Below are 23,519 nucleotides of genomic sequence, written 5' to 3'. Positions count from 1 at the left end.
TAGGGGTTTAAGTGGTGTGTGATTAGTTGTCTCATTGGTTTTGGTGTCAGTAGGGTGGCAATGATTTGTAATTATAAATGGTTGTGGGTAATGTGGTTTATGTTTTATAGTGGTGTGAGTGGATGCGTGTGATGTGTGTATGGGTGTCAGGTGTGTGTTTTTAGTATTGGCCAATGTAGTTTTGTTTTGTATGTGGGTGTCCATTGTGTGCGCGGCGGTATGTACCGCCAATGGTTTACTGCCATTGAATGTCCGGCGTGGTGATTCGTGGGTCATAATGTGGTGGGCGTTGTTCTGTTGGCGTAATGGTTTGGGTGTTGGGACCGTCACTTTTGTACTGACCTCTGGGCTGGCGGATTTTTGTATGTGGCAGTATTCTGTCAGATTGGTGTGTGTGTGTCATAATAAGGCGAACGAGAACGCCATCGCGGCAGTATGTTGGCGCCCGTCAGTGTGGAGGTAGGCGGAATTTACTGCCAGGGTCATGATGAGGGCCTTTGTCTTCTCTGAACTTTGATGCTGAATCCTGATGCCTTGCTGACCAGACTGATGTCCTGATGACGAAGACTGTCACAGCTTTCTGATCCAAGCTGAAGATAGGTATATTGACTATGATGGTGTTTGCTATGTCTATTTGATTTTGTTTCTTGGTACCAACCGCTATTTTGATAGAGCCAAAGTTAGATGTTTTCCAAATTTGTGTTATCTAAATCGTTTTGCATGAAGCCCAAACATGCTATTCTAATCTGGTGTTAGTTAGGTCCTCACTAATGAAGTTCAATACATGGAGTAACATTTGATGTCTTTTCTTTGCTGAATGTAAATGTATGTAATATCATTTGCGCAGTCATTCTTGCTATTAATTTGTACTGTAATTGTAGAATGTGTAGTAGCTCAAGCTTTGATTAGTTTGCAATTATTGTGTCGTTTCGGGCAGCCAGTGTTGTTTTTGTATGTTTATCAATTGATTTAGAGATCAACCTACATTACAGTAGCATTGTTAATATAGGGAAATAACTATTCTAACTTTTACATAAGGTGTGGTTATTCATGTCTGGAAGGTCATGGTGTGTGACAATTACTGACTCCTATTGATTACAAATGTTATTGATTATTGATCTACATGTACGGGATATACAATGGGAAAACCTCAAAGCGAGTAAAAAGGTTCATCAAACTAATCGCGTCTCATTGTAAATTTACTTATTAAGGTCCGTCAGTGATAATTTAGTGACTATTTAGTTTGGAAATTATTCCAGCAATGTCATAAATCTTATGACTATTTGCCTCCATAATTCTATTTTTATCTATTTTAATCACTTGCTTTTAGGCTTATTATTATTTCCCTTTTAGTTTATTGAACAGATAAATGCAGACTCCATTTTGTGCAGGCCGCAACTCTGTCGTGTAATAGGCCTGTCTAGAAAATGACACACCACATACTTTTGACCTCTAAATGTGTCTTATCATCTGTTCAATGACATAGACAAAAACCCCCAGTGCGACATCAGTCTGGGGCAGGTGCCTTTTTCAAGGTCAAATAACAACTATAACCCAAACAATGTATTCTATATTGACATGTTTTTACCTTATTAGTAGATCCACTTATGTATATGGTTATGTAAAAACATTCCAAAGGTGACATTGCAAATTCCATCTCAGATAAGACACAGTATAATATAACCACTGCAACTTGAATACTTAGTTAGGAGAGAAACTTCACTCACAGACATAGATTGCAGATCCAGAAGAGCACAGCTTCAGATTCCATCTCGACTGAAGAAGCTTGTAGCAAAATTCTCTGAGGTTCTGCGAAGCATTCCATTCTGTATTCGCAAACTGGTGCTAGGATTGCATTCTCGCACCAATGCAATCTCCTAGCCCTTGCTGTTGTGCTCAACCTATCTGACAAGCTATTTCAAACCAACTACAAAACTGGTTGTCCCTGTATGTGCCCCACCTCCAAAACTCAGGATTATTATTTATTTATTTGCTTGAACTAGTATAGCACTTAGAGATAGCATAGTGAGGGTGTAGGGAGCATAAATGGTGATGTTACGGATTTTTATGTTTTTACTGTCATGGAGACGCTTAGTTGCTTTTTATTATCTTTTTTGATGTTACCAATATTATGTGCACCAGACCTGGGCATTTTAAAATAATTTTAAAATAAATATGTTGAAATACTTATTCTGTTTCTAGTACTCCTAAGTGTGCAAATCATTAAGGAATGATCTTTGAGACTACCACTGCTTCCTATTAGTATCCCAAAAGTAACGACACCACCAGTGCATTGAACTAAGTTCACTCATGTCACCAGTGGGTAGGACAACAAACCTTGTAGGGTTGAGCTAAAGACTAATTTTATGCAACAAGGTCCTGAGTGTCAACATCGACAGGAAGTCCTGTACTTTCCAATGAATGTGGCATTAATGATTAACATTAAAGCAAAGTTCCATGTATGGAAATTCATAACAAATGTGTGAGGTCTAGTGATTCATTTAAGTGAGGCACACTGACACTTTTTTGGATACCAGAACATTTTTCCTCAACAGACATTGAGCAAGAGAGGAAACAGGACAGAGTAAAGAAGGAAGAAGAGAAATACAGGAAACCTATTACAAACGCAGATAGGAGAAACCTGCAAGAGAGATAAAGAGGTATGGTAGTGGATTAAAGCGGCATGAGGTGGATTCAAATCTTTGAATTTTGTGCGCTGACATTGAATAACACTGGCCGCAGGCTTCCGAGCAGAGCTTTGGGCACAGGCACTAAGGCCCATATTTATACTTTTTGACGCAAAACTGCGGCAACGCAGTTTTGCGTCAAAAAAATTAGCGCCGGCTAACGCCATTCTGAAGCGCCATGCGGGCGCCGTATTTATTGAATGACGTTAGCCGGCGTTAGCCGCCGGCGCTGTCTGGTGTGCGTTATAAAAAACGACGTACACCAGGCAGCGCCGGCGTAGGGGGAAAATGGCGTATGGGCGTCCAGAAATGGTGCAAGTCAGGCTGAGGCAAAAAATTCACCACAACCCGATTTGCGCCATTTTTTTATGACGCCCATCCCCCATTGAAATGACTCCTGTCTTAGCAAAGACAGGAGTCATGCCCCCTTGCCCAATGGCCATGCCCAGGGGACTTCTGTCCCCTGGGAATGGTCATTGGGCATAGTGGCATGTAGGGGGGCACAAATCAGGCCCCCCTATGCCACAAAAGAAAAAAAAGAAAATACTTACCTGGACTTACCTTAATGTCCCTGGGGTGGGTCCCTCCATCCTTGGGTGTCCTCCTGGGGTGGGCAGGGGTGGCAGGGGGTGTCCCTGGGGGCAGGGGAGGGCACCTCTGGGCTCATTCTGAGCCCACAGGTCCCTTAACGCCTGCCCTGACCCAGGCACTAAAATCCGGCGCAAATGCGGGTTTTTTAGTCCCGCCCACTCCCGGGCGTCATTTTTGCCCAGGAGTATAAATACGACGCATATGCATCGCAGTCATTTTTTAAGACGGGAACGCCTACCTTGCATATCATTAACGCAAGGAAGGTGTTCACGCAAAAAAATTACGCTAACTCCATGAACTTTGGCGCTAGACGCGTCTAACGCCAAAGTATAAATATGGAGTTAGTTTTGCGTCGAATTTGCGTCGAAAAAAACGACGCAAATTCGGCGCAAACGGATTATAAATATGCCCCAAATTCTTTTACAAATTAAGCAGTGGTGAGATTGGAATGACAACACTTTGTAGCTTCTGGTTCATCTCATGATCTGGAGGTCACATACCACATCAAAAAAACAGTGTCAATCAATAAATGTGCAGGCATCTTGCATTACTCATATCTTCAATTTCAGTGTCAGTATAAGGTTTTATCGATCAACATATGACTCAATAATGAGAAAGATGAGGACCGGATTCGGAGACCTATGAAGAAACAGCATAGCATGATCACAATGTTGACACCATATTCTAGGAACATAAAATACATATAATATTATGTTTTATTAATAAAGCGCAAAACATAATTTGCAACTGTGAAGTGAGTACTAAACTCATCTGGTACATCAGCTGTTGAGACACTGTGTAAGTAAAACCGATAAGACACATACAAAACATTGAAGGAAGCTGATCTTTTTTTCCTGTCTTGTTGCTAAAGCGTATATCCCACTAGTATCCGTCTACATGCATACCTCAACCTCACCTTTATCAGAAGATGCTTTCAGTCAGTTCACACCTCACTTCTATACCACTTTTTCATCATTAAAGTATACACAAACGTGATGTAGGGAATGCTTGAATTAGTCTCAGCCACTGGTAATTAATGGGGCCGCATCCCAGTCCATCAATATTTTGCAAACAATGTCACCTCAGTTTGGATCCTGCCATGTTTAAGTCAGTCTTGACCCTGCTCCAATAGTAATAGTCCAGCCTGAAATGCCAAGTCAGGTAGTCTAAACCAGAGCACAAGTAAGACTTGGACCTGTTTAATTCTAGTTATGGGCTCACCAGCCACGTATAGCTTGGTTCCAGTGACACAGTGTGCACAGGACCCTTGTCTAGGCATATGTCCAACTTAAGGGGACACACTACAGTATAGAAAACAGTGCTGGATAGAATGCTTGAATAATCTCAGCCACTGGTAATTACTTGGGGGCCACATCCAAGCCATTTTGCACACCATGTCAGCTCCGTTTGGACCCAGCTATATGCAAACCAGTCTTCACCCTGGTGCAGTGGGAACAGTCCAGCCCAAACTGCCATGTCAGGTCCTCCCTGAACTGGAACACAAGCAGCCTTGGACTGGTTTCACCCTAGTTATGGACTTATGAGCTCAGTATAGCTTGGTTCCAGTGGCACAATGTACTTAGGACCCACATCTGGCCATACCCATCTCACTTAGGGAAGACACAATAATGAATACAAAACAGTGCTGGATGGAATGCTTGAATTAATCTCAGCCACTAGTAATTACTTAGGGCTGCATACCAGTCCATTGTTATTTTGCACACTATGCCACCTCAGTTTGGGCCCTGCTATATACCAATCAGTCTTTACCCATCTCCAATGGGAGCTGTCTAGCCCAAACTGACTAGACAGGCCCTCCCTGAACTGGAAAACAAGTAACTCAGATGGGACATAAATTAGCACACCTATGAAAAAAGTTATTGACTTTTAACTGTAATTCTCCAGCTTTGGTATATTTAGTAGATCAACATACTTGAATCATTCCCAGTTGTGGAAGTTAAAGTCCTACTGTAACTTTACCACAGCAGTAAAAGGCACTGCAATATCAGCACATCCACCTCATTGGAAAAGGCTTTAACTTCAAACAGTGATGGAATTGAACCCATAATCGCACCCCATCTCACCTCAAATATCTAACACAATTGTAGAAACATGAAAGATTATCAACTAAAAACTGTGGTGATTCTCTAGTCGGGGAGGAAGGTGGGACACGTGTGAATCTTTAAAAGACACCAACACTGACGAACCCTGTTACACATAAGTGAATTTTCTCTTCCTGAGCATTGGAGATTTCATATATTCACATTCTTCAATCCAAATAGCAAGTAGTACTGACAAATCTTATAGATAATTACAATGTGAAAGGGGGAATTAAATAGAGACTCACCTTAGTTAAAGAGTTGGTGTAGTACTTCCTGTCCCACCACTGTGTCTCTGCTACTGCTTCTAGGCATTAGTGCTTCAAAGGTATGACTGCTCCTCTATGTTGCTTCATACCAGATATCCATTAATGGCATCTCAGTGTATAGCACTGACAAGGTCACCATCCTTCTTGCAGGGTAAACTGTGACTGTTTTTGTAAGCAACCTGACAGCTTTTGTGTGGCAGAACACAATTGTTGCAGCAACCCATCTGGAGATCCCTTGCTTTAAGATCAGATGTCCTTTACATCAGCTGGAGATGGTAACTAACAATTGGTTTTTCTGAGCTCCTACAATCTGCCTTGGTAGACCTAAGGCACCTTCTTGCATCAGTCAAATGCTAGACCCTCTCTGGTGTGTTATACAGGATTTGAAAGGAAGGTTTTGAAGACTATAGGCGCAGCTAGGAAATTCTCTTGGAATTTTCAGTATGAATTTCAGGTTAGTCCTAAGAATACTCTATCCTTGGTAAATTATAAGTAAGTTTCTGTAATTTTTAAAGCTTGAATCTCACTTATTCTCCTTGCTAATGCTATAGCAAACAACAGTGTTGTCTTCTAAGTGTGACATTTTATATGACTTGTGGATTTGGTTCAAATAGGATAGTCATTAACTGAGAAAGCACAGTGTTCAATTCCATTTTTATTGGTGGCGTCCTTGATGGTGGTAAGTTTCTAAAGAGGCATTTTAGGAATTAATAGTCCTTTGCAACCATAAGAAGAGTTCTTTTGGTTACAGTGTGTAATGTAAAATGGCCCCAATATGGACTTTAATTGATGCATGGTTAGGTCCTGATTTAGCAAGTTCAACATGTAAAGTAAAATATGGTTAGCTTGGATCTGAAGAGGGTGGAAACCTTTGGAATAGCACCAGACATCCAACTTCTTCCATGTGGCACTACAGGTTTTGTTGCTGGACAAAGTTCCTGCCTTTGCGAGAATATCCCAACAATCTTCTGGGATACCTACATTCTAATATTCATTGAATTCAAGAAGTAGGCCAACAACCCCAAAGACTCCGGATTGTGATGAAGGATTTTGCCTTGACTGCAAAATAGTAGATCTGCATTAATTCTCAATAGAATGGATGGTGTATCCATTACAAGTACAAAGTTCATAAATCAGAATTGTCTCAACCAGCTTTGTATTGTAAGAAGTAGGGCCTAATTTAGATCTTGACAGTGTTACCGCTGCCCCACTGTGGCGGTGGACCCAAGTACTCTGTCAAAGCAACAGAGTTTTGACTGCCATATTTAGATGTATTGCTGCTGAGCCGTCAACCGTCTTGACGGAGTGCGCTCCTGGCCCGTCAGGTTGATGGGTTCCCGCTGACCATATTTAGATGTTACAGTTCTACAGGCACTGTACTGGCGGTGGATTGCACATGGGAGGAGCGATTGTGGGAGCCAATGTACATTTTGCAATGGCAGTGTACATGGAAAACATGCACGTAACACACACCCCTGTACTATTTGCCCCTGCATAATAGACTACACAAAACACTACATACAGTTTGTGATCCGTTGCCATTACCAGACTACAGAACACGTACATGCAGAAAATACAATATGCCACACATCCTACACTCAATATACACACATTATTAATACCACACGCACATATAACACAACCACAACCAACACAATGAGACACTCGTCTACAAAAACACACTCACACAAAAGCACAACTACATACATCATAACAACGACTACAACACAACAACACACACCTGAGTGTTGCACAGAGCAACACAATACACAACCAAAAATACACAACAAATATCAGATCCACATGCAAGTGGCACACATACAGAGACAACCACATCACCCACTCCAGCTCCCTCTACCTCAACCAGCCAATCCACTCTCAGCCCTCCCAAGTAAAAGCTGTGAGGTGCCTGATACGTGCTGTACAATTCATTGTGTAATTGGAATGGAAGTGTTGTTCTGGTGACATACATGCACTGACTCACATACACAACTGGAAGCACTATGCTGCACTTACAGGTCCCATTAACTGCACACATGGACAATTGTGAAGGTATGTTTGTTTTGGTGCAACCACTCATTTGGTAATGGATACTTACACTAAAATACAAATTGTGTATGTCATTGATTTGTGTAATATACAGGTGTGTCCGCATTATTGTCTGACACAGATGTTTTGCAGACATATGCATGTCCCAAGTTGTTTTTTAAAAAAAGATATTACTATGGCATGCGTATTACTGCAATGGTCACAGGCTCATGTGAAGTGAGAAAACAACGTAGTCAAGTAATCCGGGTTGCTTACGTTCGAGTCCCGTGACAACGGGGTTCTGTGTCCTCTATGGTCCAGAGCCAGCAGCAACGGCGGGCAGCAGCAATACAGTTGAAAATGGAAGTGGAAATGGGTGGAAAGGTGAGTTTTCACCTAATTTCCCTTCCAATCCACCAACTCAGGTGTGGATGCAACACTGTCACAGTTGGCTTTTTGAGAAGGCATATCGTGATTGGCTTGGTGGGAACAGTGGCTGGAGTCCCGCCACAAGCCACTATTTCCAATGCACTGTTGACGCAGGTGTAGATTCCTGACGCAATCGGCGGGACCTGGGCGGACTTTTCACCTATGGTCCCACCAACATCTAAGTAGAGCACCCTTAGTCTGCACGGTTCCCTCTTAATTTTGGTAGCAACTTTTGATAGAAGGGGACACAGCAGAAAAGTGCAAGAAATATTTTGCACCATCCAATTAAAATGAGTTTGATTGTGGATGCCTACCAGCATAGAATTGGCAATTTTATTTGAATTTTGTGGCAAAAAGGTTGATTTTTGTCTTCCCCCATACATTAAATATATTTTTGCTTATGCTGTATTTTAATTCCCACTCATGACAATCCTCAAATGTTACACTGAAATAGAAAACATGAACATTTATCACCCCTGGGAGGTATTCTGCCTTTAGAGATATGTGCTGGTGAAAGTGCCTCTGATGATAGTATCTATGAGCGTGACCCTCACTATTTATGTAGAACGTTTGATGGTGGTGTCTGTCAAATTTTGAGTGCATGGGAGAAGCAATTGTAAGGCTCTCCCTATAGCTTTTAGTGTGAGGATATTTTTATGCAGTCTTTTTTCTTGTGATGGCCAAAGACCTCTTACTGACAGTTCTTGTAGGTGGGTGTTCCAACGATTCATTCATCGAAGCATCTGATGGGATGACAAAATGTGACTGTGGGGAAGGAATGTGCGGCATCTTCCCATATTCTTTGGTGGCATCCAGCAAAGGAGTGCCTCTTGCATTTTGGGGAATTATGGCTACTTGATCGTAGAAACATTCTGATGTTTGATCCTTTTGGCTGTCCATCATTTAATAAGTGGGCCTCATGTGTAGGTGGCAGAATGGCATCATTACTATGCAACATTTACAGGAATAGTTTCAGGAGGCACACTTTCACAATGCATTGCAATTGTCTTGCCAGCACATTCAGAATGGACTGCATGACTGCAGAATTAACACACTTTCCCTTCTTTTGTATTTATTACTGCTCCTAAATACTGAAGTTACTGATACAGTGCTAGAGGGGATTAGCAGACATTGATCTTGTTTTGAAAATCCTAATACAGGCTGAAACTGAGACTTTGGTAAAGACTCTAGATGAAACCTTGACCATACAGTCTTCCAAGTATAGATATACATGATGACCTAGCTGTCGGGTGGGCTGCAACTGGTGCCATGCATTTTATAAATATTCTGGGTGCAGTTCGGAGGCCGAATGGTAGCACACAAAACTGATAGACTGACCTTGAATTTGAGGAAGTTGGGAGGTTTTCTGTAAATAAGTATATGGAAATAGGTATCTTTTAGGTTTAAAGATACCATTTTCTGAGGATCACCATTTATAAAGACTACTTCCTTAGAAAAAAAATTGAGAAGCCGCAAGTCCAGAATTAGCCATCATTCCATTGAAGCTTTCTTATTTGTGAGAAAATATTAAAAATAAAAACTGACATTCTGATGCTATTTTGGGACTGGTTCTGTGACTCATTTCTATGTCATGTTGCAACTCTCTGCTTTCAAGAGGTGAAGGTTTTTGTGCTTGACTTGGGTGGAGGAGTTGTTGGAGGGTGCTGCAGGAATTCTGGCATGTGATCAAACTGTGTTATGTCTAACACCCATTTGACCATTGTAATATTTGCACATTCTTTTAAAAAGATGAGATTGTGGGTGATGGAGGGCCTGAGAGATTGCACACTGGTGTTGAGGGTTTCAGTTCTTTGAATGACTTCCCTAATGCTTTGCAGGAAGCCTGGTATAAGAATGGGTTTGAGATTGTCTATATGCTTGTTGATGTTGCTGTTGTTCCCTTAACTATTGGTGGTATGGGTGAGGTTGGTAAAGTAGGTACCTGTAGGATTGATAGGATGTTTTGTATGGATGCATTATCCATCTAGCTCCATGAAAGGATTGAGGCATCCTTTGTTGTAATTGGCTTTTATTATTCTGGAGAATGTCATCTATATGCTTTCCAAAAAATGACTCCCTGTCAAACGTCATGTCCAGAACTCAATTTCTGTCTCTGGCCTAAATGAAGTGGCTCATAACTACCCCAGTTGACTAAAGTCTGTAGGTGCCACACCCATTGCTGAATCAGTCAGCAGTACAGAAGCTCTTTCTCCTTCTTGAAGAATTGATATCACTTCTTTCTTCTTCAGGTAGCAGATATCAATTTTGTGAATTAGTCAATCACATCTGTTGTTCATACATGCCTACTATTGCCATTGCAGTGTTACCTCTGATTGACATTCCTGCCATAGGGTGGACTCACTTGCCAAACATATCCACCCTACAACCTTCTCTATCAGTTGGCGCCATGCTTGATGTTACTGGGTTTCTAGATCTTTATTGCATGCAGCAAGCATGACAACATAGTCTGCCTTTGGCTGTTAACGCAACCAAGGGGGTGAGTTTCTAAATCTTATACTATTTATCAAGCCTGGATACCACAGCTCCCTGCGTGGCCAGAGTTTGAATTTATTTAGCTCACTCTTGCCAAATATGATCAACAAGAGTGATCTTTCTGATGGACCTCCTGACTGGTTCTTTGAAAACATAAATTAAATAGTCCTTTGAACCACGATCGGCAGATCAAATATATTTGCTACCCTTTCCATCAGAATGTGAAATCTATTGATAGAATTTGGCCACAAGTTCACTAGGTAGTTCTCCTTCTGGGAGGATGGAGTCAGCCCACTGAGCACCTCTGGGTCTATAAAGGTCAGATAAGTCCCCTTCTTCAATATCTGTATATTGATTGTCATCAAATGTAACAATTTGTATAGGCTTTTGTGGCATATCGAAAAGCTGCTGGGTTTGCTGGTGCAGAGTTGGAAGTGGTGGAGCATCCAGCTCCTTACTTCTTGGGACCTTAAATATTTACCTTGATTTTTGAGGGGATTTTGGAACTGCAGGCTGCTGAAGAGAATGCAAAGCTATTTGTGGCTTGGAACCCATTCAGAATCTTGTATAGTTGTCTGCATCATAGGGCGACAGCCCTTTAGAAGATGAACCATCTCATCAGTACTAACATCACAGGACGGAGATCTTTTAGAAGATGAACTATATCATCAGTACTCTCAGTACTCTACTCTCATCAACAGTGTTCCTCATAGTTTTCATTTACAGCCTCTAAGGGTTCATTGTGGCTTTCCTAATACTCCCTCTCTTCTCCCCAGTGTTAATCCTCATAGGGTGGGAAATTGGGCTGAAAAGATTCACACCTGTCTTTGATGAGTATCCTTGCTCTTCATCTGTTTCTTGGCATTTTATTTTCATCTGACTGGGAATTGAGACAATCCTGTGTGGATCATCTGAGTCCAAATCACACTCAGCTTCAGTATGCAGAAGCTCAGCTGGTGGTTGTGTTGGAATTTAGCTCAGAGGTGTGCTCTGGGCATAGTTCCCCTTAGGCCTTCTCTTTTTTGCATCTGCGAAGATGAGTCCTTCGTCAATGGTTATCTCATTGATGAGTGTGTTGTTGATTTTGTTGGCAGGTCAGTCGTTTATGGATTTATTAGTGGGCTGGTAAACAACGGCTTGTTCATCAACATGTCTGTTAACGTTTATTTTTATGTAGACTCTTCAGTCATAAGGGTCGTCAATCGTGATGCAGTATGTGGTGAAGCCATGGATGGTATTGTTATCGTTGATAGACTCATCAATGATAACAATGACCTATTTGATTTTTTTCAGTTGTTGATGCCTTTTTTCTGTAGCTCATTAGAAGGTGAATCTTTAGTCAAAATATTTGATTTTGAGGCCTCAGATATTTCTGGCTTATGCTTTGTCGCTGTTGTGTCTGTAAATATGTGAGAACTTTCTACAGACTCATCCCCAGCGGACTGCTTTTCAGCAGCCTTATTTTTCTGAATTCTCCTAAGCAGCTTGCCCTCCTTCTCATTGAAAGTTTTAGCTGACAGTGTCTTACAGACCTTTCATTAATTGGGTTTATGTTCTGAGTTGAGGAAATAAATGCACTTTTGTGTGAAAACACTCATCTTTCCACAAGAATTGCAAGTCTTGAACAGACTCCTTTTTGTTGATTTTTCCATGTTTAGCCCCTTTTCCCAAACTCAAAGTTAGTGGTGGAAGAAATTTAACATTCACAATATAGTGAAAGGTTTCTTGGAGAAATAGTTCAGGTAAAACAGTAACTTATCTGATTAGAAGAGAGAGCAAAGCTCTGAAACTCCCTGCCAGATAACAAGCCATAGAGAGTTTAAGTGAGATTGCTACTTAGGGGATGAAGCTAAGGGCACGGTCACTTCACTGGTGCCATGTATAGGCCACTTCTTGTGATGTGGATGTGCTAATAAAGGGCATTAGACTAAAGCAGACTGTGCCTTGTATTGCTTTTACAAAGTTACAGTGGGACTTATACTTCGATGACAGGGAATGATAGAAGCATGTTAATCTCTGACAAATCCAGTGCTGGAGAATTATAAGATTTATAAAGTGTGACACACCAACTTGCTCACTTCAAAACTCTAAAAGAAAAACAAAAAACTGTTAGATTGGTTGACATGCATTGCTGGAGTTATATTGCTGCCTGTTGTGATAACCGGTCCTAGAAAACCAGCATTCTTCAATCGGCTCTCTTAATGAGGTACAGATCTACCTGAAAGCTCTACTGGTGATTTGGACTGAATCAAAACTGTGGATTAGAGGAGATCTGCCACTTCAAGTATTGTACAATAAAGGATCTGCCTCTGAGGTGGAGTTTTTTTTAAGGTTTGTTGTTGAATCAGATTGGTGGAGTTTGATCTTAAGTTCCTGGTTGGGATGTAATGTGAGCTCAGGTTGTACATATAGTTTGAATTCATGTTCTAGCAAGCTTTATCATAATGCAAAGAGTTTTAAATTTGTTTCTGTTAAATAGTGATGAATAATTGATGATTTTATTTTTTGCATGTAAGAGCCATTGAGTAAATTGTTAAATGTGCACATCATGTGATTTTAAAATTATCATTGCAGTAAAGATGTAACTTACCTTCTAAGGGAATAAAGCAGGAGCTGAGTGGAAAAGGGAAGAGGGCACGGAGGTTAGAAGGATGATGGGTGCATGGATGGCATAGATGGGTAGGTGAGTGGATGAATGGATTGATGGATGCGAGGGGCAGAAGGATGAAAATGTGAATGGAATACTCCATATGTGGAATAGAAGAAAGGGCAGATGTGTCACGTCACCATTCTCCATAGCACTAATGATGAGCCAAGAACAATTTTTTTGTCCCTGCATTTTCACCTAGATGATTTTCTATCACTGGTCCACTCTCTAGAAATATTACCGATATAATGAAATCTTATTGCAAAAGAGTGACACAAACTGATCCACAACTCAGTAATACATCCCACCAGTTCTCTCTTTTCTGGAAATATGCATGCCAAGCCAGCATGAATCAATATACTATAAACTGACCCTGATAATAATTTGCATCCAAACCTTTATTGCAAACTCTACCTATACATTATGATACATTTTGGTCCATGGGGACGAATGGGCCACATAGGATATCAAAGAAAGTGTAGGTAAATCATGTAAAGCGTTTAGATGAAACAAAAATATGTCTCTAATTTGTTGTTTTTCTTTCCTTTTTAAGAAATCCAATTACACAGATGAAATATTTCCAGAACCAACTGACTGACAGCACCAAGACATTTAAGTTATCAGATTGGGAAATAGATGGTAGAAAAGTAGACAAGTCAGAGAATGTCCTCATTCCTACAACTTTTTGTAGCACAAATCAAGAGCTGAAGTCTCTGCTGGCACCTCTGCAAGCCATTCCTGAGTTGCAGTATGAAAAAGCACCTCCAGCTGAATCAAAAGAGATTGACAAATCCATCAGAACCTCATCAGAATTTCTCACAGATGTTAGCTTTACCCCTAGCTATGGGGAATTTGAGTATGGGGGAGAAATAATTGGACTACCTGCTCCTTATGAGGTAGAGACCTATCAGAATCGCTCTCTTTTTGAGAGCTGTTCCCCAGCATCTTCAGAATCAAGTCTTGATATATGCTTCTTAAGGCCAATCAACTTACCCATGGATTCAGATAGGAAAGATAACTCTATGCAGCCACTACCAAGAAGCTGTACAAGTCCGGTGACCAGCAGTACTCACAGCAGTGATGTCCACCATGTCAAGCACAAACCCCTCAGCAGGTCACTTAAAGAGTACACTCGTAATCCAGACAGTGTACCACCCAGGCTCTACAGCACCCGGAGCAGAAGCCGCCAACAGCTCAAGATGGATAGTACCAGTCAGTCCCACAGGAGACTGTTAACATCTCGAATCTCGCAGAGGAACGTCATCTCACAGCGGACACAGGGAGAAAGCAGATCCTCATTAGAAGTAAGGTGGATGGAATGCAGAAGGGGACGCATGTATGGTCAGGTTTGCTTTTTCTTGATCATTATAGACCAATTTATTTTTCCATTACCTTTTTTAATATTTTACCACACAAGCTATAATCACTTGTTATTTCTGTGAGATGTAATCCAGAGATGAGGCAACATGCAATTCGATTGTGACCAAATCCAGAAATGCCTTATTTTGTAAATTCCATTTATTGGTATTTTGTGAAAAACAAAAAACAAACAAATAATGGTAGTCCTTCAGCTACCCACACACAAGATACACATAACATTTCAATACATAGTAGGCCTCCAAAGATCAGTCATGGTATTCATAGTATCACAGAAAAACATAGGGGAATATTTATAAGCCCCTAGCGCCACCTTGCGCCACATTAGCGTAATTTTTTAAAATACGACACACACATGGTGACGGTAGGGGGGGCGGTAAAGGGTGCAAGAAAAGTGGCACTGCACGAAGTGCAATGCCACATTTCTTGAATATGCCCATAGTATCTTAGTAGGGGTGTCTGATAACCAATCATGCCCACTTAGGTTTCTTATGATTTTGAGATCATCACAGTGTCTTGTAGATAGAGAACTGTAAAGGAATGCTATCTAATACATGGATCCAACTACTTTAATATAAATCCTAATTTTTATTTATTGTTTATTAGTTTGTTGGTTTATCTTGTATCATGCACAGAAATGCCTGATAGGTCCTTCTTCAGAGGAGCACAAGATAATTGCTCAACAAACATCACCCACACATTTTTCCAATCAAAAACATTTCAAACAACAATTATTGAAAACATTAACACAATAAATATATACATTATGAAACAATTTGTTTGCCTAATAACATGACAAGTTAACTTATCAGAAAAGGAAGGGTATGTGGTTAAAGATTGCCTCTGAATTCAAGAAGTTTAAACTGGAAAACTGGATCTTAAGAAAATGCTGGTTCAGCAAAAAATATTGTTTATGATATGATGAACCCTAGAATGAAAAAATCATCTTAATGTACAGTAGATTATTACATGTGACCTGTGGACCAGTGAATAGGTTACCTGCCCATATGAAATGGAAATGCTAGAAAGTAAGCTCTTGCTGCGCTGATGGTTAAAGCAGAATGGAAGTTCATATTGGAAAAAGATGGGATGTTTTGACTACTGGCAGTCTTTCATTATTTCACAGAAAATTCAAATTTGTAATTGAAAGAAAAAAGATGACTTTCATTGCAGCCAGTACGGTGATCCTGAAGCAAGAGAAAACTACAATTCCCCCAAAGTTGAAGAATTGATTACAAATATGGTATTAATATCTTGATATGAGAAAGTAATTTTCCCTACAGGTACCTATGCATGACAAATATGGGGTAGTCAATGGTTACATCAATAGGTTTAGATCTTTCTACCAAATCACTGATGTGGTTTTACTAGTTTTTCTTTTCTTTTTTTCTCCCCTCCCACGTCTACGTTTTCACACAATGTGGACTCTCATTTAGATAATAATTAGAGGTAGCAATGTCATTTTAATTAATATATCAACGTACTCATCAGGGCAATACTGAATTGAAAAGGATCATGATTCGGTTTGTATTTATATTTCAAAGTAAATGTAATTTATTTAGAAATGAAGACTACACAAAATCCCTAAAACTACCACAAACCCTAATATCCATATATATATAAAGAACTTCAAAAGTTTTGTTTTCACAATGAAAAGCTTAGGACTTTGTTAGATATATATAACGATGTTAGAAACAAGACACAAATAATCTTATTGCTGGTTTACAACTATGTCAATATGCCATGAAATTAAAACTATTTTGTGTAAATAAATCATATATGAACCCTCAGATGTGAATATTTTCCAAGCCAAGATATAATAAAAGTTGTCTAAGACAAGACAAAATATTATTAAACTCATTGTTTTTCACATTTTGCCACAGATTTAGTTTTAACACATGGTTTGATCTGTTGTAGAGTAAAGAGGGAAATAAGAAAAAAGAAAGCCTGAAAGGAAAAAGATTGTGTTTTCTTAAATATTCTGGTTCCACAATTTGCTTTTGATATAATCATCATAAAAGTAAACAATAGGGACAGATTCAGTCCATTTCTAAAGATGCAAGCAGCCGTTTATGTTGACTTTCGAGAATGGAGGTATTAGTTAACACAACAATCATACATATTAAATACAAGTAAACAAACTTTCAAAATCATGTCTGTCTTATAAAAACGGGCCAATAGTGAAGTCCAAAAGTTCACATTAAAAAAGACAATTACTGAAGAGAAAAGTTCTAATAAAACAACCTAATAGGTGACGTGACCACTTCATTAATGCTCTTGTAGAGTATTGTTGATGCACTCTCCTAACTTAATCAAAGTCATGATTGCAGGTTAAATATGACTCTAACCCCTTTACTCTCAATTTGAACCCACAAATATGTCACAGGTGTGCAATAAAACATATAAAATGAAGTGCGATTATCAAAAGTTGCAATCAAACAATTTAGAAAAACAAATTCAAATAACAGTAAACCATTGTAAGTAATTTATGTCAATCAAAGAATCTTATATTGAGTCATAAAAAAACAAAACCTTGAATGCAAAAACATTGACATGAAAGGTTGACCTCCCTTATGATGAATTAATGGAGATATTCCTATACTAGTAAAGGAAAGTCTTGATTTAATAAAAAAATGAAGGTAAATATTATGCTTTCTTTGCTTGCATTAGTTTAAGAGAATATGTTGAGGAATAATTGAATTTACGGTTTGAACTATCTGATATCCATCAGCAGCTTATGTACTAAAGGGTGGTCCTCTATGAGGTTCTCCTCAATAGGCTCAAGGCCAGCAGACGATCTGATATGTAGACAATAATAGTCCCAAAAGGCTTGTCCTGAAATGCCAATGAGGCTAGGAAATTTAGAACGGAAATGACATTTGCTAAAATGAGATAGTGATTCATTTTACCATATCAACCAACTCTAAGCTTGCTAAGCCCATGAAGGTTTTATGAGACTAGCAAATGAAGCTATGAGCCTATCAAGGGTCAAGATTAACAAAACTTTTTAAAGCTGTCTGCTGTAGATTGGTGGATAGGATCAGCTTGTGACTGTTGCTGTGGGGATATAGAGGAGGTGAAGGTGAAAGCGATGCAATAATGTAAAATCTGTGGCCATTATGTGGAGCAATCAGAACCAGGCCTGTGCCATCCAGAGTGGGGAAATTAGAACTACCAAGACCTTATGTTGTAAAATATGATACCTAGAGATCATGACAGAAGGAGCAAAGGTGTAAATGTCACTAAGGGCTACATGTACAAAGATCCACTATTGCGACTCGCATACTACGAGTCTTAGTGACTCGCAATTGCGAGTCGCAATACCGGATGTACAACAGTGTACTTTACACTGTTTACGATTCCCAATGGGGTTGCAAATGACCTACCTCATGAATATTCATGGGGTAGGTCGCAATTTGCAACTGCATTGGAAATGGCCGCCTCACAAGGATGGTGGCCTGCTGGAGACAGCAGACCACCATGTCCTTAACTGCTTATAAATAAAGCAGATTTTTTTTTTTTTAAATGCAGCCCGTTTTCCTTAAAGGAAAACAAGATGCATTTCAAAATCAAAAATGAAAAGTTTTCTTTTCATTTTTTCAGAGCAGGCAGTAGTCCATGGGACCACTGCCTGCTCTGAAAAAATATTTTTGCTGCCATTCACAAAGGGGAAGGGGTCCCATCGGGTCCCTTCCCGTTTGCAAATGGGTTAGCACCAGTTTGAAACTGGTGCTAACTGCGATTGTTTTGCGACCGCATTCGCAGTCACAAAACAATCATACATACCATCTGGATTCAGTATTAGGAAGGGACGCCCTTGTCACGCCCCTTCCTAATACCAAATCGCAAAACCCAAACTGTGATTCAGTAATACGTTACCGAATCGCAGTTTGGGCTTTGTACATCCCAAAAAGCATTTTTCAAGTCGCAAACCTGTTTGTGATTTGAAAATTGCTTCGTACATCTGGCCCTAATTAACTTATTTTGCAAGAATATGTCTATGGGTAGAGCAAGAGTATACTGTAAAAGTGGGAAAAATTTGAGTGTGAGCATGAAACAAAGACCTATTGGTAACAGGGCCCAGTGATCATTTTTTGGAAAACTACTAAATGAAGCCTTCTCTCATGTAGGTTCCTAGAGTGCCAGTCAGATACCATATGAATGCTAGGAATAAATTCTGCCCTAACTGAAATTTGTTAATGGGGACAGACCTCCCAAAATGCATTTGTCAACCCTAACAGGGATGTAGACTGGCATGTCTCACATGATTTACATGCGGGACAGTGAAAATGTCCATTAACAAAATTATGATAGAGTGTGCCTTTTCGTAGGTTAAGCTGAATGACAAAGAAGTCTGCAAGAGATCTAAGCAATTATATGCAGTGACTTCCTTTGGCGACCATGCCCCACAGTTTGAGTATTCGACACTCAAGTACCTCAAATCTACAGACTGGTATATGACTAGACTGGTGCATATGGGAAATATAGTTTGACAATTCTAAGCAACTAAATGGTCTACCACCATGTCATCTCTTTTTTATTATCTTTGTCTAATGGTACTTTGCCTCTAACTGGGAGACCCTTCTGTAAAGAAAGATTAGGAGACATTAGCATCCATGGTAATAAAGCTTTAAATAGACAATGCCAAAAGCCCTACAATTCTGGCCACATATGAAAGAATTACATCATCCTTAATTCTTTTAGGTAGGATTTATCTTGGCCTCTGGATGTTTTAACTCTGTAGAGAAACTTTAGTGAAACCACAAGAGCATAAGACTAAATAAAGCATGGGGCTTAACTTGGTAAACACTAGTGCAAAAGATATTAAAGGATCCTTTTGAGTTCCAGATAAACTTGAACAGAGTTGTAAGAGCCCTTGAGGTCTGGCTTCACCATGCCTTCTCCTGGTAAAAGAACATTCCTGAAAAGAACAATCACCAGCATTCTGAAGAGACAGTTCTTTTTTTTGTTTTTTGTTTTGGTCACAAAGCCCTGAGGATGGAAGGAACACTCTTTTACGGCTCCCTTGGAAAGAAGCTTATCTATATACTATATGAGTTCTGATTCTTCTATACATTATTTGAATTTCCTGAGAGAGAAAACCCTGAAACAAAGTAGAGAAAAACTATTTGTGTCAGAGTCACCAGATCCTCGGGGTTTGTGCACGTTCCCAACATGTCCACCACTGCACAGCTCCAAGACTCTGATAGATAAAGCACAGAGACTGAAAGAGTTCAAGAGGGGAAGAGGGGATTAGGAAGGGAACGGCTGGGAAGGAGACCTGTAGTAAGAAAAAGGTTAATACACAAAATATGAAAATGATATCTCCTGAAATCAATACTAAACTATGATTCTAAGCCTAGTCACTCTTAAAACATGAACAATACAGAGTTAAGTTTAAAATGACTAAGTTTCAAGATGGCCGGATACTTGTAGGGGAATCAAGATGAATGAAATGAAAACTTTCTTATTCAGGTACTTTCCTTTACATGAGAATGAGAAGAAACATTCTGACAAAATTTTAAACTAGTCATATAAACCCTTTTTTAAGAATGTATACTAGGAACATACAATATTGCATCGAGAAACTATGGCCTTCTGCGTACTCTTAAAAGTTTTCAACACTAATTACGAATATTGCATATATATATATATATATATATATATATATAGTAAACACCATAAAAGGATTGTGCACCATGAATAACACAATATGAATTCAGGAAACAAATCACATAACTTGTCAACTCAAATATTACATAATAAATATCTTAGAATAGTGGCATACAATAAACAACATGAATTAAACTCAAGGAGAGAATCGTGTGTCTTGCCAATTCAAGTGTTACCATGTAAAATACCAAGAAATGGTAACATGCAATGAATATCGAAGTCAAATCCTCATTAATCGGATTGCGCATCTTGCCGATTCGTAAAACACAATATAAATGTCAAGGATTAACAGCTCGCAGTACATAACAAGATCAAAGTACAATGAAACAAATCGTGCTTCTTTTGCCGATTCTTAAGCCACCATGTAAATGTCAAGAAATGGTAGCGCGCAATGAACAACAAAGTTAAATGCTCATGAAACGAGTTGAGCGTCTTGCCAACTCGTAAAACATCATGTAAATGTCAAGAAATATCAGTGCGCAATGAATAACAATGTCCAAACACCATAAAATGAATCGCGCGTCCTCCCTATTTGCAAACCACCATATAAATATCAAAAAATGGCAGCGCGCAAGTAATCTGTTATTCATTTAAGAATTAAAATCAAGAATATGAAAATTCTCAATAACGGTGTTGGGAAATGTCCAACCACCGTCTTACCGCCTGGAAACAATGATCACCAATGAGAGATGAGGGCAGAAGACTGGAAGATCCAAATAGGCCGCCGGGACAGGAGCTCAGGAAGAAGCTGCTGCTCTGCACCGGGACCTCTGAATAGTGATCACTGGGAGTTGGGCTGACTCTCTTTTATAGAGTCTTGGCCCAGCCCAGAACCACACCCAGGCATGTTACAGGGAAAGACTCTGGAAGGCCCTGGAAAGGGGCCACACCCTAACACACTCTGAAAACCTGCTGCAATACATTGCAAAGGAACAGTATTTGTAAACATATTAAAAATAAGTTGTCAGGATTGAACTCTGCAATGTAAAAGGTTAAACCACAACATATCAGCACAATGCATAAATTACGTTGTTTTGAGAGTGCTGGGTTTTTGCATTTTTGTCGCCAATAGAGCGCGTACTGCTCTGGTGTTGACAATTTGAACCGTGTACGGTTTGAAGAACCTAGGGCTTTTCCGACATGTATTTGCTAAATTTGAAGAAGAAGAAGCTTTTTAGCAAATGATTAAAGGAGGGGAAGAAAATGGGAGGCTGACCTTGAGTAAAAGCTCTTACTTCGGAGAAAGAAAGAGGGTAATGGTATTGCTGAAAACGACCATCACTCGGGTACTGTTGTAACCAGTTACTGAAGTGGTACATTTTGCACATCAGTTCCTAGACATATTGGCAACATCAAAACATATTTCCCAACTACACTCTTTAGTGGCATTGTACTTAGTATAATGAGGAAAAACCTTAACATCTTTCCCCATTTTCTTTGTAGAACGCTCACTGAAAAGGAAACTCTCAGCTGCTCAACTATTCTCTAAGCTTGAAAGTTCATACAATTTGGAATCAATCTTAAACAACAAGGCTTTGGGCCTGATTACGAGTTTGGTGGAGGGGATTACTCTGGCCCAAAAGTGAGGGATATCCCGCCAGCCATATTCAAGTTCCATTATATCCTATGGAACTTGTAAAACGTCAGATGGGATATCCGTCACTTTTGGGACGGCGTCATCCCCTCCGCCAAACTCGTACTGAGGCCCTTTGTGTCTTTCCAGTCAATTTACCTCATTGGCATTAGCAGCTCACTGAGCCCAATTAGAAAAGCAGTCTACTCGATCTCCAGACTCCTTTGCTTGTTGTGTGAGTTCTAAAATCTTATTAAGCGGATCTACCATGTCTAAAAGGTTGGGCCATCTCAATACCACTCAGGGTCCCATCCACTTTTGGTAAAAAGGGTAACCATTTTAAGCTCAATACAGGAGTAGCTGTGGAACTGAGGTACTGAATAAGAGACTGAACAAACATACAGTTATAACTGGTGTGAGGAATGGGATATATTATATGGTGTGGTTGTGCACTCTCCCCGTATAATAAACTCACCAGCCCGTTCAGGACCAGTAGGTTTTGTTTGTTAACCTTAAACTCAAACCAGGGTAGCCTTGGCTGTGAGCAGTCAGGCTTGAACAAAGGAACAAACAAGTGTTGAAGAAGAAACACACAAGACACTGAAGAAATCTGAAACCAATTTATAAAAATAGATTATATTTTTTTAGACACCAAAATGAGAAACATCCACCTGAGCTTTCCGGAGATACAGTTTTACGAGGCAGAATAAATATGCCCTTTTTATGTAACTGCGAACAAGCACTGGAAAATTCAACGATTTTTGACACTTCAAAATTGTTCAAGAAAAACCTAGGTAAGTACCAATGCAGTTACTTCTAGTTACTTTAGGCAACCAACTCTGGCCAGTTGGGGTGTGGGGGAGTACAGCAAGGTACACAGAAACATTTGCCTCGGCGGAAGATGCAGTCTTGAGGAAGTTCCAGGAACTTTTATCCCTTTGCTACACGTTCCTATAGAAGTGGTCCAGATGCAAGGGATACAGGATGCTGAAGATGCTCAAGGATGCTGTAGACGCAATGCAGTTGACAGGAATTCACAAACTTAGTAACTTAGTAGGACAATCCTAGCCACAGAGGTCAATGTCCCTCGAAGTCCTCTTGGTCCTGGCAGAAGTGCAGTTGCAAGTGGGGTACCAGTCGTCTGGTATCGTGGTCACAGGGTAACCCTTCCTTGGATGATAACTTGCCATTTGGGTGACCAAGCTGCACTCAGGTGCAACTTTGAGCGTCAGGTCATTGTCTCTTGTACGGCGATGATAAGAAGTAGCGGCTTGAATATTTGTGCTATCAACTCGCCCCAGCAGGCTTCTTCAGCTTTTGTGGCCCTGTGCTGGGAAAAGGTCAGCCACCTGACCCACGGAGCCTCTTTCTTCAGCTGGGCTCTGGAGACAACTTTGAGCAGGAAACAGCAGGCACAGTCTCTTGTCCTTTTCTAGCCACCAGGCTCAGCTGGTGCAGTCCACACCAGTGCAGCCTCTCTTTGCTGGTTCCTTGGTGTAGCAGGACAGTCCTTCTCTTCTCCAGTCCATTGAGATCTGAGTTCTGGGTGCCAGGGAGTGCCATTTTTAATCTCAGATAATTCCTTCAGGGTAGTATGCAGCTGGTGGCCGGTTGGTTATTAGATTCCCTCCCTCCTGATGACCACTTCCTGCA

At 40.1% G+C, this 23,519-nt stretch overlaps 1 protein-coding gene across 1 annotated transcript in view; it reads left to right on the top strand.

Moving 5' to 3' along the window:
* The window catches only part of ARHGEF33 (Rho guanine nucleotide exchange factor 33), a 487,983-nt gene that overhangs the window by 304,000 nt on the left and 160,464 nt on the right, over window positions 1-23,519 (top strand). The window contains exon 17 of the mRNA XM_069236580.1: window positions 13,797-14,547. Within this exon, the coding sequence (XP_069092681.1) occupies window positions 13,797-14,547 (751 nt within the window). The remainder of the gene's footprint in view (window positions 1-13,796; window positions 14,548-23,519) is intronic.

Source organism: Pleurodeles waltl, chromosome 5 (assembly GCF_031143425.1).
Source record: "Pleurodeles waltl isolate 20211129_DDA chromosome 5, aPleWal1.hap1.20221129, whole genome shotgun sequence".
Taxonomy (NCBI): domain Eukaryota; kingdom Metazoa; phylum Chordata; class Amphibia; order Caudata; family Salamandridae; genus Pleurodeles; species Pleurodeles waltl.
The sequence above is the reverse complement of the archived record's forward strand: the minus strand, read 5'-3'. Positions and strand labels throughout refer to the sequence as shown.